This window comes from Myodes glareolus, chromosome 8, assembly GCF_982192425.1.
Source record: "Myodes glareolus chromosome 8, mMyoGla1.1, whole genome shotgun sequence".
In the NCBI taxonomy this organism is placed as follows: domain Eukaryota; kingdom Metazoa; phylum Chordata; class Mammalia; order Rodentia; family Cricetidae; genus Myodes; species Myodes glareolus.
Window position 1 is genome coordinate 745,051 of NC_142033.1, and position 16,076 is coordinate 761,126.

General features: G+C 54.5%; 1 protein-coding gene across 1 annotated transcript; it reads right to left on the minus strand.

Annotated features, from left to right (window-relative positions):
* Window positions 1-980: 980 nt before the first annotated feature.
* On the minus strand, window positions 981-13,749 carry Fgfrl1 (fibroblast growth factor receptor like 1). Its single transcript, XM_085691501.2, is given in 8 exon segments — window positions 981-1,734; window positions 1,736-2,103; window positions 2,316-2,669; window positions 2,749-3,033; window positions 3,140-3,220; window positions 4,326-4,598; window positions 12,879-13,117; window positions 13,480-13,749. Coding segments are annotated over 7 exon segments (1,506 nt in total). The 5' UTR covers window positions 12,961-13,117; window positions 13,480-13,749; the 3' UTR covers window positions 981-1,671.
* Between the last annotated feature and the right edge of the window lie 2,327 nt (window positions 13,750-16,076).

Sequence of the window (16,076 nt, forward strand, 5' to 3'; positions counted from 1 at the left end):
AAAGGTGACTACTCTCAGGGAGAAGCTCTTAGAACCACAGCAAGGACCTTGTACCAGTATATTGCTGGTTTGTGCACGCGGGATCTTCGTGTGAGCATGCATGTGATACTACAGACTTAACTGACTTCCCACATATTAGACAAGCACTCTACTACTGTGATATATGCCCAGTCTTCTGTGCCTTAGGGACCTCTGAACCTGGGGTAGACAGACATCCCAGCTTCCAAAATGACTAGGTGAATCAGAGCCTCTGTTTTCCTGAAAAAGAACAGCTGCCACTGCGTGTGGAGGTGCATGCCTTTAATCCCAGCACTTGGGAGGCAGTAGCAGGAGGATCTTTGTGAGTTTGAGGACAACCTAATCTACAAAGCGAGTTCCAGGACAGCCAGAGCTATTACAGAGATGAGAAACCTGGTCTCGAAAAATAAAACAATAAAAAAGAACTGCCATACATATCACCACAGGAGTACCTGGAAGGGCACTCAACTGGAGTCCCAACAACAAAGGTTGCTGTGATCTGGGCCTGGTCTTATCCCAGCTCTAAGCAGCTTTCCTGCTAAGGTCACAGAAAATGAAACAACAAAAAGTAGGTTCCCCACTAAGGGCAAGGGCATGCACAAACAGAGGAGATAGCACTCAGCCAGATGTGTAGAGCATCACTCTGAGCAGGACTCAGAGTGGTGCAAACACATTTCATACCATCTGTTGCAGCCACTCTTGGGACACCATGAGGCTCAGAAATCCAAGGTCCCACAGAAGACAAACCCTGGGAAATCCTAAGCCTGAGGCCTAAGAAAGGCAAGGCAGAAGCTTCCCTAGAGGGAAGACATACAGACACAGCATCAGCATGTGAATACATGCAAGCTAACACGTTTGTGCACATGCACACCAGTAAATATATGTAAGTAGATACAAAAGTGAGCATATAAACATGCTCACTGGCAAAACACACAGACAAACCCCAGGTAAAAACACCAGAATGAGAAAAAGGAGGCACTTTCTTGTTTAACAAAATAAATTAAATATACGAGGCTTCAGCCCAAACTCTATATAAAATTACAGAGGCCAGGTAACCATGGACATGAGGATACCCAATGTAACCACAAGGTCAGGCAGGTCCTCGGCCCCAGGGTAGGCCAGAGTTCCTGTGTCCCAGCCCTCCTTACATCATTAATATTATTTTACTTCTTAAATATAAATATTGAGACCCTTCTCTCTAGCAAGGGGAGGGTGGCTCAAACCTTCAGGCATGGTCGCATTGCTCACCAAATCCAGGTGGCTGGTAGACTCCTGGACACCCGGCATATATGGAGGCAAAGTAACCACCAAGGTCAGGCAGGGGTGGGGCAGTGGCCATGACCACTAAGACTTGAGGAGATTCCTTCAACTAGCCATCGCTACATGTCACTGCAAAGTCACACGACAAATCCTCCTGAAGGCTTCTCAGGTTGTGCGTGCAAACGAGCACACACTTGCATTTGTAAATGTTTGTGGGTTTGGCTGTCTGGGTGTATGTTCATTTGGCAGTACATACATCTATATGGCCGAATTCATGAGTGCCAAATACAGGGCCCTAGGATACTCTTCCTCCATTGCTTTCAATCCTCCCAACCTGTTGCCTTGGCCCCCATATGCCTACCTCAGGGCACAATGCTTGAAGATTTGCTGCATTTAGCACTGATAGTGGACATGTTGGTGCTGGTGAACCTTGCCCTCCACATGAGAGAGTGTGTGTACATGTGTGTGTGTGCGTATGTGTGTGCACATCTGTGTATAGCTTGGGGTACAGTTTGGGGCCGGCAGTTGAGCCAGAGGCCAGAATGTGCTGGGGAGCCATGGTGGATCCATGTTCCTCACACAGGCCCACAGCTAATGAGGACAAGTCTTTGTCCCCACTGCGGTCTCGGGACGTCCCTGGGGGACGATGCCCAGGCAGAGGGAGCGTAGATGCAGGGGCACATGGCTTCTTCTTGGCCTGGCAAAGCCAGAGCAGCACAGTACCCAGGATAAAAACAGCACCAGCCGGGATACCGATCACCACAGGCCAAGGCAGGCTTGTGGTTGAGGATGAAGGAGCCACATGAGGCCCTGGAGGTTTGGGGTCTGCAAGAGAGATCAAGGAGAGGAGTAGGGGAGGGAATGTCATTACACTAATGAGACAATCAGCCCAAGTTTGAACTACATGGATAGCCCATGGACTCCCTAGGAGGCAAGGATGACCCACAGGAAAGGGAAAAGGATAGGGGACCCCCACCTGGACAGCCCAGACCAGTGACAGGGACTGGGAGTGAGCACAGGGCAGGCAGACCACACACCTGGTAACACAGTGAGGAAGGCGCTACGGAAGCTGTAGCCCATAGTGTTTGCACCCAAGCAGATGTACATGCCAGCATCATCCTGGCGGGCCCGAGAGATGAGCAGTTTGTTGAGGTAGGAGCCATCAGGCCGTGACCACACGTCACCGGTGGGCAACACCACAAACTTCTGGCCACCAACATCAATAGTGGAGTTGTGGCGGCCCTCAGAGCCATACTCCACCCGCTTTAGCCACTGGATCACAGGCTTCACATCACTGCGAACTTTGCACTGGAAAGATGTTGTCCCACCAAAGTCCACTGTCGTATTCACAGGGTGTGTCCCTGTGAGCACAGGTTTGGAGCGGGTCCGCTCTATGGCAGGGACAAACAAACATGTCAGCGGAGTTCTAGGCACCACAGGCCCTCATCCTACCCCAGACCCACCACTCACGGATTACATCCACTTTGTAGGTGGCATTGATGGCACCTGCCCGGTTGGATACACGGCACGTGTACTTGCCACTGTCTTCAGGCCTCAGGTTCTTCAAGCTCAGCGTCCACTTCTTCTTCCTGTGTTCACTGGCCTCTGGGCGTGTCAAGGTCTGGTCATCCTTCATCCACATAATGTCTGGCCGTGGGTGCCCGCTGGCCACACACTTGAGCCGCACAGAGCTACCGACAGGCCGTGCAATCACTCGGCGCCTCATCTTGGAGGGCTGTGTGAAGCGAGGCCGTGCTGTGGGGCAGGGCGGCATCAAGGTCAGTGGGAAAGAGTATGTGAGGATGCCAGGACAATGGTCACTGCCCTATTCCAAACACACAGACCCCTACTCCATACATACCCCACTGCTGGCTGGCTGGATCCTCCTGGCCCCCAGAAGAGCCACGTGGCCCAGGGCTCTCCTTCCTTGGATTGACATCATCTGTTGAGAAACATTTCATAAGGAGGCCATGTGAGGGGTACAGGGGAGTCCCTCACCAGTGCCCAGCATGGCCTAGGCTGAGACAGCCCTAGAACCCAAGCAAAGGCCATGAACACACCCACTTGTCAGGATTCAGGAACAGCTGGGCCATGGCTGCCTGCCAGCCCCCTCCCTGGGTGCAGGTGACCCTGATAGGCATGGTGGGACTAGAGACCCGCCCTCCACCCTGGCTCCGGGGGGTCTGCAGGGCCTGGGAGGAGGGGGCCAGGCCCAGCCAGCAGCTGCAGTAACCCTAGCCCACATCAAGGGGCCGAGTGCTTGGTGCAGAGACATGGCTTACATACCGCCTGGTCATCATCCTCTTTGAAAGGATGGGGGGTAGGGAGGGTGGACAGCCGCAATATTCCCATTCCAAACCCTGAGAAGGCCTTGGGGCCTGTACTAGGCAGCAATGGGGGGGGCAGGGTGTGATAAGGAATGTCCCCCTTGCTGCTCTATGACAGCCGTCTCTTCCATATAGCGTGGGACCAAGGACAAGGCTGTCCCAGGCCACTACCTTAGACCTCCACTGCAAGGAGAGTCATCCTGGCCCAGGGCCGCACACTAGGGAGCCCAGTGAAGAAGGTGGGCAATGCCTGCTACCAATGTATGGAGGGTGTGTCACCAAAGACACCTGCCCATTCCCTACTGACTGGGCACCAAGGACAGAAGAGAACAGAGGCCATTCACTGTTTGCGGCCCCTCTGAACTCTGAAATCTGAGCCTCAAAGTCATGGTTGCCAAGGCTTGCCCTGCCAAGTCCTCAGCCCACTCCACCCTACCCCACCCAGCAGCTCTTCAGTGGAACCACTGCCTGAGCCTCCCCTCCCCACACCCTATCCATTTCTGCCACCTGGAAGGAAAGGCCTAAGGCAGGAGGCCTAGGCTGCCCTAGGGCCCAGGCTGGGAATGGGGATGGGGAGGACCTCCTGGATCCTGTCTATGTCTAGCTGGATTTGGTGCAGGCTGAACAAATAGGGTGGAAGAATCCAGGTGTGTCTGCCATACACCTTGTGCCTAGCCAGTCCTGGTCCCACTATAACCTCTGACTCGCGCACCAACTGACCCATAATGATGAGAGTATAGTTGACGCTGAGACTGCCAAAGCCGTTGGTGGCCTTGCACACATAAACACCCGCATCCTCGGCCTCCACCTCCTTCACCTTCAGCCCCTGGGGCAGCACACGGAAGCGACTCCAGCCACTGTGGATTGTGCGGCCATCTTTGGTCCACATGGTCAATGGTGGTGGGTCCCCCTCCACCGGGCATTGCAGCCGAACAGTGCGGCCCAGGCGGGCCACCTGCCGTGGGACCACCTTGTCTGCCATTCTTGGGGGTCCTGCAGGAGTTAGAGAGCTTGGTTAGGGAAACACATGAGGGGAGCAAAGGCTTGACACACGAGCTAGGAATTCCACCTGAATTCTACTAAGGAAGTCTTTTTTCCAACCACGGTAGTCCATGCCCAACATACCCCACTGTGTCAGTCCCAAGCACTTTGCTAGTGCATCATCATAGCAGGCAGCCTCCCGGAGAGGTGAGATGGAGAGGCCAGAGGCCTCAGGACAGTGCCTAAGTCAATAATACTTTCAAAAATTCAAACCAAGAAAACAGGGCCATCCCTTTGTCTCACCAGAGAGAACTACATGTTCCATGGTCAGAAAGGAGGGAACCACAGGAACAGGACAGCAGGATGGGTTTTTGGCTAGTTTCTTTTTCTGCACACACAGCTTCATAGGATATCTTATGTTCCTGCTGCATACTATGCAAGGGACAGCCACCTTAAACCTATTTAAGATGGAAATGAGTCAGCAGTAGCAACCACCCACAATAAATAGCACTCACTGCCACATATGCTCATCAGTGAGGGACATATGAGTGTGTACCATGTATGAACTGGTTGTCCTGCTTGTGTACTCTGTATCTGAGTTCATGGACAGAATCTGCTCTGTACTGTCAGCCAGCCCCAGGAGTCCTGGCCTGCCAAGTGGCTGGACCTCACAGGTATACAATTCAAAGGCCATAGACAAGTGTCTGAGGACAAGTGTCCAGAGGGTTGGGGCTTAGAGAACTGCCTGGGATACACAGGGTAAGCAAGGGCTGGGCACAGGCACTCAGTACCTTACCTGGATTCCATTCAGGGAACCTACTTCATAAAGAAGAACCCAGTGGGTCTTGTCCATGTGGGTGATGGTCCCTAGGTCATATCTGGGAAGTAATCTGGCCTTCAGAGACAACTCCCAACAGGATGTTCACAGGAGGGACCCATAGCAGAGGTTGAAGTTCCGTAAGTCAAGACCATCATCCCAGAAAAGGCCAATTCCTGGGAACCACGACTGTAGTCACCAGAAACACATTCTCAACCTCACCAACTCACATCAAACATCCTTCTTCTCAGCCCCAACCATCAGAGTATCTCTGGATAGGAGTGCAGGGACAGGAGTGTAACTGGGTGTAGCAGGTAGAGACCACCTGGCTGGAAGGATGAGTAGAGCGCACAGAGCCCATAGGTGCCAGGTGTAGGGCTACAGGAAAAGTGCTCTCACGACAGAGGATGAGCTGGCGGGAACTGCTCCAGTGTCACCTCCGTATAAAGTCCCCAGCCCACCCTCATGTCACATCTCTAATCTGTTAGTGAGAGGCATCCACCTCGCACATCAACCACTTCTAGCTAGGATGGTCCTGGGCAGAGAACACAAGGTCAACTGAGCGCAATGGTGCCAACAGGTAGTCTGTAAAAGCTCAGCAGTGATGATGCACAGGGCCTGGGGGTACATGAGTTTTTTTAAAAGCCAGCTGGTACTTCCTCAGCATGCAGTTGCCCTAGCTATATGGCCCTGTTCAGCCAGGACATGCTTCTGGGGATGTCTTCAGACTCCCAGAGGCAGCTTTCCAACATCCTATGGTGCACCTACCTCTCAGGGTTCACCCTGAAGTACTTAGGTGGGTTCTAAGGAGGCAGAAGAATAGTCAGCCCAAGGGGAGGGGACCAGGTCTCCCAGGGAAACTCCAAGGTCAAATTCCTGCTCAGTGGGGTAAGGAGCCATGGAGAAATGTCATCCCACACCTTTACTTTCACTTATATTCACATATCACAAACCCTTTCCCATTTTTCTGAGACCTTCTTCTCCAAGTTCCATCTCCCCTTCCACTCAGTTCTCCTCATCCCTGCCCTGGACCTGAAACTGCTACCAACTGAGATCTCAACACGAGCCCTCTTCCTCACCTCCCTTCATGGCTCCCTCTGGAAAGGAAAAGATGGCTGTCAGCCCATCTCTCCCATAATCTGTGCTGTGCACAGACCACCTAAAGCAGTAGACAATGCAAGTGTAATTGTCTCAAGGCTCTCCTCCTGTATCCAGCTTACAGTGTTAGAGGCTGCTGGGCACAAAGGTCTTCTTGGATCCCTTCGCTATACCTTCATAGGCCCCAGCCACATTTCCAAGCAAACTGCCCACCAGATATCACTGTCTGAAATCCCACCATTCACCGTGCCTCCCACACATCAGGTCAATGAGAACCTGGCCAAAGACGTGCCTGGTTTCATGGTCCCAACTAGACTGGTGTCCGGGATCTCCCAGATAGACCCATACATGCAAGCATATACATATACACATATGTTCAGTTGCCTGTGGGCTTTGGAGGCATACCTGGGGAATGCCCAATGACCAGGCTAATGTATCACCCTACACCACATAGGAAGACCTCCAGAGAAACCAAGCCTCACTGTTCCTTCACCCCTCCTGGCCTCAGACAGAGGAAGCGAAGCCTAGAAAAAGGGGTGCCCAGAGGCAGGGACAGGGCTTAAGTGATCACCAGATGGCCGGAAGCTTGGCCCTTGGGGCCTGCCTGCACATACTGCTGGGGGACAGGCTGGCGACAGGCTGGCTGGAGGAGCCAGTCTTATCCTAAAGCAAACAGTATTCTGCTAGCCCTGCCCCCACCTAGGTTCCACTGTACCCTACTGTGAGGTTGGGCCCCCAGGCTTGTTACAGAGACCCACATAAGGACCCTGTCCTCAGGAGAAAGTCCAGCCACTAGAATTCTGGGAATTTGGGCCATGATATGGCTACCTTGAATCTATATTTAACTCAGGAAACACAGCCCCCTTTGTTCTACCTGGACAGCCATCCACCCTACTCAGTCAGTGAGGAAACTAAGGACTTGAAGCTCAGGGGCAATGGGAGCATCACTTCCCCACACTCTGACTGAGGATAGTTGCGGGGGGTGGGGGGGTCAGTTATGGGCAGAGGCTGGGGCCTAATGGCCATGACTGAGCTTCCAACAGAGCTCGTCTGACCAACCCACCCAGGCTGGCTCTTTCAGGAATCCAGATCGGAGAAAGCCCAAAACAGACTGGATCTTGGTGGCTGGAGGCAAGTGAACACAAGTAAATTGAAGGTGGATTTGTCCTTGCTCCTCTGATAGGAAACATAGAGACCAAACATTGGAGTCATGGGATCTATTCACAACTTGAAAGCCCCAGGTCATGGCGGAAGCTAAACCAGCTTTTGGTCTCTCCATAACTGTACAGCCAGGGCAGCAATGTCCGTACCTCTGAAAAACCCATACAGCTTCAGCCAGGTCAAACTAAACATTAATCCAAGAGGGGACAACGTGAGGATCTTCTGAAAGAGGCATGGTCTGTGTAGAAGTTCTTGCCCAGAGAATGTGGTGGTCAGTGTCAGGTCTAGATGCCAGGCTGGGGACCAGAAGGTCCGGCCTGGAGCCTGGGAAGTGGAGCAGGCACAGCGGAAAGCTGGGGTTCCAGGCCTGTTGACCTGAACTCCTCTACTCAAAGGGCTAGTCTAGGCACCAGTTAGCAACAGACCCTGGACAAAGTAAGAATGTGACGTGTGAGAACCACCTGGCCAGCTCAAGCCTTGCTTGGCCCTGGAAAGCCCTTCATGGCCCTAGGAATTTCCAGCCTGAAAGGAATTCTCTGGCCAGGCAGTGAGCTTGGCTATGGGGTTGGGTCAGCTAGCTCAGCTAATCTCCTCCTGGAGATGCAAAGTGGTTGAGTAGGAGACTCAGAGGATAGTATGATGAGCCTCAACCACAAAGGAATGGAATGGACTCATCCAGCCCTCTAGACAGACACCTTGCTCCAAGACCCTGTAGGGGTTACAGTAAGACCCAACCCAGGTGGGGTCCTACCAGGTAAAGAGCTTTCTATGACTGGTATGACGTGCCCCCACCAAGGCACTGCCCTGGTCCCTGGCTGTGAGAACAAGTATTCCTCAATACTCACAGTTGGAGCCCCAGGACAAGGACAGGTGAGAAATCCAGAGTCAGTTCTCTAGGGCCAGCAATGCTAGGAGACCAAAGCCCAGGATATAGCAGAGATGCCCCTCAAGAGAAAGAGCACAGGTGACAGTCACAAGGCCCAACTGCCCATTCAGGGTCCAGGGCCAGGTTCTGTACTGTCTTGAGGCCAAGACCCCTGAAGGTACATAACTGCATGGACAAGGACACATAGGTCCAGTGCTGTGAAAAGACCAAGGCTTGGCAACAAACTGAGGGCACCCAAGGACCAGACCCATAGGCCCTACAGCCAGATTAGCAGGATCCAGGCAGGTGGCTATCTTAGGAACCAGCCATCTAGGCACCCCAAAAAGACATTATGCTCCAACAAGCTAGTTAGTGAAACTAGCTTGCCTGTTGCCCAGCAGTGGCAATTAGGCAAGCCAGCTTGATGTGGGGGAAAGGGTTCTCTGGAGGTACTGCCTGGTCCCCTAGGTCTGCACCTCTTTCTAGAATACCTCAGCTGTCTCATCTGCACTCTGCTAGTTCCTAGACACTCTCTGACCCACCAAGACCCCATACAGTAGCATAGGTATCATCAGTTAAGGCCACCACCTTATAGCAGCCACATACACACCATCCATAGAAGGTAACCACCTTAGGATCCACTGGAGGGGGGGACTCAGCTGGACATCCAGCCCCTGACCATCTTCTCACAAACACTAGTTTGCTGGGTAAACTCTAGCTTCAAGTCAGGGAAGCCAGAAGGCTCCTGACTCTGACCCTGGGAGCCCCCTGACACCTCAAAACTGTGAATAAGTCTACTTCCTGAACCCAAAGCTCCGGAGGCAGAGGTCAAGTGTTAAGGCAGCATGCCACCGAGCCCCTACAAAGACTGAAGGGATGTTGGAACAGCCTAAACCAAATAGTCCGGGCAAACCCAACCAAAAGTACACAATACTGCTGACACAGAGATTTCTTAGGGATAGAGTTGAGGGCTCCCCAGGGGACCCAGTTGCCTGTAGCAATGTGTGGCACAGAGACTCAGCCCAAATCATACTGCTATCACCAGAAGCTAAAAAGTAGGCTGCAAGGAGTATTGGAGCAGCTCCGTAGAAAGCTCTGGGCTCGCGGCCCTAGACAAGAAACCCAAGTTCCCTGAGGGGTACCCTGGACTGTCATCAAGGGCTGTCCAGCCCCACACCTGAGTCAGAGCAGATGGCTCTGTTCCCACCCACTACTGGAGGCACCACCAACTAGCTCTCCAGGCCCTTGGCAACTCACATGAATCTCTCAGGAAATAAACTCCTGGTGGAAAGAGGGGCTGTACTTCCTGCCCAGTGGGAAGTCCTTGATTCTGACAGCTGCCCGACGGCACGCACCTTGTCTCTCTCTCCTAGGCCTACCCAGTCCACACCCCCATGAGCCTACTCTGTCTGCACCCCAGTCTGAGGGTCTAGCCCCACTACCCCATTTCCAGGAACCCCTGATCTCCTCCTCCTTGAGATGTAGGCAGGAGTCTGGGACAGAAGAGTAGGTAGCAAGCAGAGGAGAGTATCAATGAAGTGTGGGAACAGGGGCTTAGACACACCTTAAACCCTATGCATTCTGGAGTCACCACATTAAGGCAAAATGAGACAGAAAAGGACACCATGGGCCAAGCATCAGGCCCTCGCTATACAGAGGGCAGGTGGCCAGTAGGGGGAGCAGGGCTGTTGGGCCACAGCCAACTGCCCCCGGCACTACCAGCAAAGACTGAGCCAAGGCCAGGAAAGCCAGAGACCAGAGGCCTCAGCTGGGGAAAAACCAACATTTCCCTAGTAAGGGCCACAGTACAGGGCAGGCCGAGTGAAAGGCAACTCTGAGAGCCTAGAGGCCCATTGATCCTGCACAAAGGATAAAGGAGTCTGTGGTCGGTATTTCCAGGCCTAGCCAAAGGCGACTTTGTTCACAGCTCCCTCCCCACCCCCAGGGGGACAGTGATTTATTTTCCCTTCCAGGAATAGGGCCCCAGATGTGAATGGGAGGCTGGCCCACATCCCTACCTCACAGGGGCTAGGCCTGGCTCCTGAACATCCACCTCACTCCAGCCACAGCCTGTGAAGAAAAGAAGCCTCCTACAGCCTGGTTAAAAGCCAGAGTCAGCTCCATACAAATGGCCAGCCATCAGCTCCCACAGCATCACACCCTGCTTCTCTACAACACAGTGCTCTAGGCAAATCGCAAAGACTAAACAGTCCCTGCTGCATTGGACACCACGGCAGGCACCGTAACTGTCAACCAGGGTCAGCTCACTCTAAACATAAGGGCCCAAAAGACGGGAGAAACCTGTGCTGGCTGCTCAGAGACTGATCCTGGAACCATCCTTATAAAAGTTCAGAGGCGGCATTTCTCAGAAAGCCCAACACTCACAGACTTATCTTTGAGAATGATATTCTCTTCTGAAACTTACATTCTCATTGTGAGAAATATAAGAGAGTAATAAGCCAAAACTTATCTTTCTTCAAGTTTGGGGGGGGGGGGAATGCCCTAAGGCAAACTGACCAACATTGTGAAACTTGGGGCAAAGGGTAACTTTTAAAATATGATCTGAATCTAGAGATGCACAGATTCCAATAACTGGGACACCCCAGGGAAATGGCTTTCAAAACAGCCCAAAGTCTACATGCAGTTGTCTGGCCCAGCTCAAGACAGAATTGGGCCTACTCACGGAAGAACCGCTGGAAAAGGAATGCATTTGGAATAACTTTGCCCCTCCAGTCCAGATTGTGCCTGAAGGAAGAAGTCAGCATAGTTCAGGAAACGCCATCCTTCCACCCCAACCACAGGGCCCTTGCCCTTGGAAGACAGCTCTTTCCAGCTCCCTAGTGCTGGCCAAGGGCCTTCACTGGCACAGTCAGGGTATAAGGCTCAGTCAACCAAAGGTTGTTGCCACGGGAGACAAGGTAAAAAGTGGTGGCCCCTCTAGGGCCATCAGTGAAAAGGTAGGGTACTGCCTGCTCACCGCTACCCATCAATCAGCCTGAAGGTCCAGCCAGTGATCATGGCGGAGGAAAGGCTTTCAGAGCCTCCCTGGCTGAGCAGTCAAAGGAGAGGCAGGTGCTGGGATGGGAGTTATCCAAACAGATAAAAGAGTAATCAAAGACTGGACCACCGGTTGGGGGGGGGGATGTGAAAAGACGACTCACTCAGCATGGCCCAAGTGCCTACATGCCCAGGACACTGTCCAGCCCAGCTGTGCCTGGACAGCCCCCACCCTCCGGCCAGCCAGTCCCCACGCAGAAGGGGGGGGGTTATAGTGGCATAAGGCCCACCTGGGCCGCCGGCCTCCGCCCGCCGCCCAACACCGAATGTGGCCTTATAAGGCCAGGTTGGGCTCAGTGCGCCCGCGCTGGTGGCGGGGGGAGGAGATGCGAAGCCTCAGGGGACTGGTGGACAGAGCAAGGGCAATTCTGAATGGTCAACACACCCAAAGGGCCCGCCTGGCCGTGAGTCCTGCCTAACCATAGGGGAGGCCAGCACCATGTCTCGTGACACTGGAACACGGTGGGCAAAAATCCATGGGCATGTATCACTCATCAGCTATGGATGCCTTTGCCAGGGCTAGGTTTAGGGCTGAGCTCTCCACAGGACATCAGATGGGTGAGACTGTATCCAAGCTTGTAGTGTGGTGTATGCGGCAACAAAGTGTTGTGTAGCCCCGAGGTCTAATATCTTCAAGTATCTTTCTCAAGAGACCAACCCTCACTGTGCAGTGATGTTCTGTGCTCTGGGAATCCCTTCCCCACCAGGCTCTACACTATGCTACCTGTAATAGATAAGCAAACCAAGGGTCCAGAGCTGGGTCAGCTGAGTGCTGGATCAGGGTGAGCTCCAATCACTACTAAGATGTCACGAACGTTCTCTATATTCAGCTAGCCACTGTCTGAGTCTCTACAGGCTTCCAGGGTCCCGATCAGACTTTTTGTGTCCACAAAGAGTCCACTCCCCAAGAATCTATGGGGAGACCACCTGCCCTCCACTTAGATAGGTACCTGGAAGTATGTGTATGCAAGATTATGAGCGTCTCTTGGAGGGAACCTAAGCAAGATCACACTTGGCCAACAATCAAGTGATTCTGGGGCCCTTTAGGTGATGTATCAGTCAAAGAAGATGAGGTGGGGGTACCAGAGTGTGAGCCTGGTAACTCCATGAGTGAGCTGGAAGCATGTGAAGCCGGCAGTATGGGTTATGGATCAGGGGTGGGGGCCCCCCGCTGCAATGGGGCAGACAGGGAGGGGAGGAGTGTGCCAGGCGGGCACTGTGGCAGGGTTCAGGGCTGGCGGGAAAGGGGCGGCGCTGCAGAGGCCAGAGCGCCAGACTGGGCGCCAGGACTCACCTCGCGCCGCCTCAGCCGACGGGAGGGCCCCCATTAGCAACGGCGGCAGTAGCAGCAGCAGCAGCGCCGGGCTCCCCGTCATCTCGCCAGTCGAACCTGGAGTAGGGGCGCGGTCACAGGGAGCTGGAGTGGACGCGGCTCAGGGCTCAGTCCCGCAAGACCCAGGTCGCTGCCGCAAAGCCTGGGTCCAGCCCCCCTCGGCGCTGAGCTCCAGGCAAAGGAAGCGAGGCGCGTAGACGCTGAGCGTATCAAAGGCAGACAAAGGGTTTACACTAATTACCAGCCGCCCCCGCCGCCCCCTTTCCAAACACCGTCTGGATTCCTGGCGCTTGTAACTCGGGCCCTGCCCGCGGGACACACAACACCGAGCGGCCCCGCAGATAATCGCCTGCGCCATTAGCGGACAAATTTGCGCTGGGGGGCCCACGTGGGGCGCGGGCGGGGGCGGGGCGCGGGGCAGGGCCGCGGGCCCCACAGGAGCAGCTACTACGCGAGCCCGGCCCCCACCCCGCACAGTGATCGCGGCCCTGCCCTTCGCACCCCTCACTCCGACCCACTCCAGCCCTCCCTCCGGGGGTCGCGGACTTACAGCCCGGCTCACCTCGACAGGGGTCGGCGTGCGGGTGCGCCGCAGGCAGCAGGGTCAGGACCGGGCCCGAGAGTAGCGCGCCGCGGTCATCGCTGCCCCGGGCGCCGCATCCCGCCCCCCGCGCCCCCGGGCCCGGCCTGGGCGGGGCGGCGCTACCTGGGCGCTGGCGGCTGGGGCCGGGCTGGGGCGCGGGGCGCGCTGTCCACGCGTTTAAACGGTGAAGCTAGGAGCGGGCCGGGGCGAGGGGCGGCAGGGCGAGGGGCCCGGGGCGCCGCGCCGCGAGGCGTCCTTCCCTGCGGGGCTTTGTCAACTCTCCCGGAGCGAGCGCGGAGCAGCCTTGAGCTCCGCCCCGCACAACTTCCGGCCAATCTGTGAGCCCCAGTCCTCCCAGTGCCCCGCCCCTCCCCGAAACTTTGCTCCAATCCGCGCACGTGCCCGCCAAGCTCGCAGCTTAACCCTCGCTGTGCTTCTATCCTTCACACGGGCGGCTTCTCCAAGCGCTCCCAGTCCACCCGGCCTCGCCCCGTCCCAGTCTGCTTTGGGAACGTGTGGGTCCGCAAGCCTCGAGACAAGCTAATGGCCGCGGAGCCCACTCCAGACCCTTAACAGCCAGACGGTACTCTGAGTTCCCCTGGCTCCCAGAATTGGCCGCTACTGCCCTGGCTCTATCCTGGTATACCAGGAGGAAAAGAATTAGACAGTCCAAAACACCACTCCGCTTTAAGTCTGAGATCCTTGGAGCTTTTGTGAGTCGAGCGGGCAGCTGGGCTGCTCTGGTTTGAGGTAAAGGCAGGACTCCACTGCTGAAGTCCAGAGGGACCCTGACTTGAACATCTAGCTTTACCTAGTGACCTTAGGAAAGCAGATAGGGTTCTATGGCTTCTCCGCATCTCACCTGCTTTGTGATAATAATCACAGGACATGGATAAGTCAACACACCCTTTTATTTTTGCTGCGTGACAGGTGTCTTGCTGTCCCCCTGCACCCATCAAACAGAAAAAGACAGGTGAGTTACCCATGATCACATGGGGGGTAAGAACCATCTGGTTCCCAGGCCTCACCAGCTCCCCCCATTCCCTGCAGCCTCTGGCTTGAGTGACCCACCAGCCAGCCCACAGCTTCCTGCCTACCCTCACTCACCAGAGCCAAAATTTATCAAAACATGGGTCGCTCAGTACAAAACCTCATAATTTTTGAGACCTTAGAAATCTGGGAGCTACCCAACAGGTCCAAGAGCACTCCATTTCCAAGAGATCACGACTATGCTCTGGTCTGAAGCATCCAAACAGCCTCTCTTCTCTGAGCTAAGAAATCCCCCTCTTCCAGGAAGCCTGGGTAATCCCGTAGTGTCCCTAGCTCCAAATTCTGTTTCTGGGCCTGGTGGGGAAGTGGAGGTGAGCCTATCATTCCTCCCGTGCCTCCTCTGTGCCCTGCATGAAGGTCCAGGGATCCAACTTTTAGTCATCTCACCTCCAAAGCTGTCTCAGAAGCAGCCCGCAGAACCTTCTCTGGGCTACCAGAGGACTTGGGCTGGCACTGGTGTCACAGACAGCATTCAAAACAGATGGATAGAGTGGCCCTGGCTTGTCTGAGTAGGCCCTGGCTTCACAGAAAGTTTTGGGAGGAGATGCCATTGAAGCATGACGAGCTCCAACAGGTGTGTTGCTGCCAGGGGCAGGTGTGTGTCAAGGTAGCTCTGAAGTGTGCGGAAGGTGAGCGCAAGGGGCAGGAAAAAATGGGCAGTGGGGAGGAGTTACGGGAAAGTGCAGAGACCACAGGTGGCTGAGGCTTGTTCAAAGACAGAGGTGTCAGAGCAGGTGTGCCAGGAAGGGGAAGTACTGCCCTTTGCCTCCCTCCTGCTTCCTGGCCACTGGACCCTAATCCCCTTGTCACCACCTTCAGCCCAAGTCCCCCTTTACCCTTCTTGCTGGGGAGACCGCCGCCCCCGCCCCCCCGCACCTGTTCCCGGTGGCCCTCCCAGACTCTCCACTCCTTAGCCCTGACCGGCGCAGAAACACGCTGCCCCCTGGCGGAGGTAACGGGTCCAGCAGCTCCCGAGGGAACTTAACCAACCCCTCCCCACCCTGTCGTACTGGAGCCCACAGGGTGCCCATTCCTGTTGTCCGGAAACCGCAGTGCAGCTCTGGAACCTGGCTTGCCTCGCCTTGCTTCACTGCGTTTGGAACCAGAAACCGGAGTATATTGAGTGCAAGCCCTGCCCCTTTAAAAGTGAAATCTAGGCTGTTGGTTATTCTGTGTCCAGTAGGCAATCCCACTGCATAGCATCACGGGCTTGAGTTTATTTGTCACATCTGCCGGCACAGGTAAGTCCCTGCAGTCCCTAAGTCTCTCTTTCTGTGATCTTCATTCTCTGAGCCCTGGTAAGACCAGGCTCGGTGATGGTCTAGAGCTGTGGTTGAACAAGGAAGACAATCAAACCTACTGTGAGGACGGTCTCTTATCAGCTGTATAGGCTGAAAAGTACATATGCCCCCAAAAAGATCTGCAGAGAATTGAGATGTAGTTAGGATCTGATTTTCACTCTCACCTGAAACAATCAACAGTGAGAAATAAATGCAAATAAATGCAAAAGCCACTGAAACCATGAG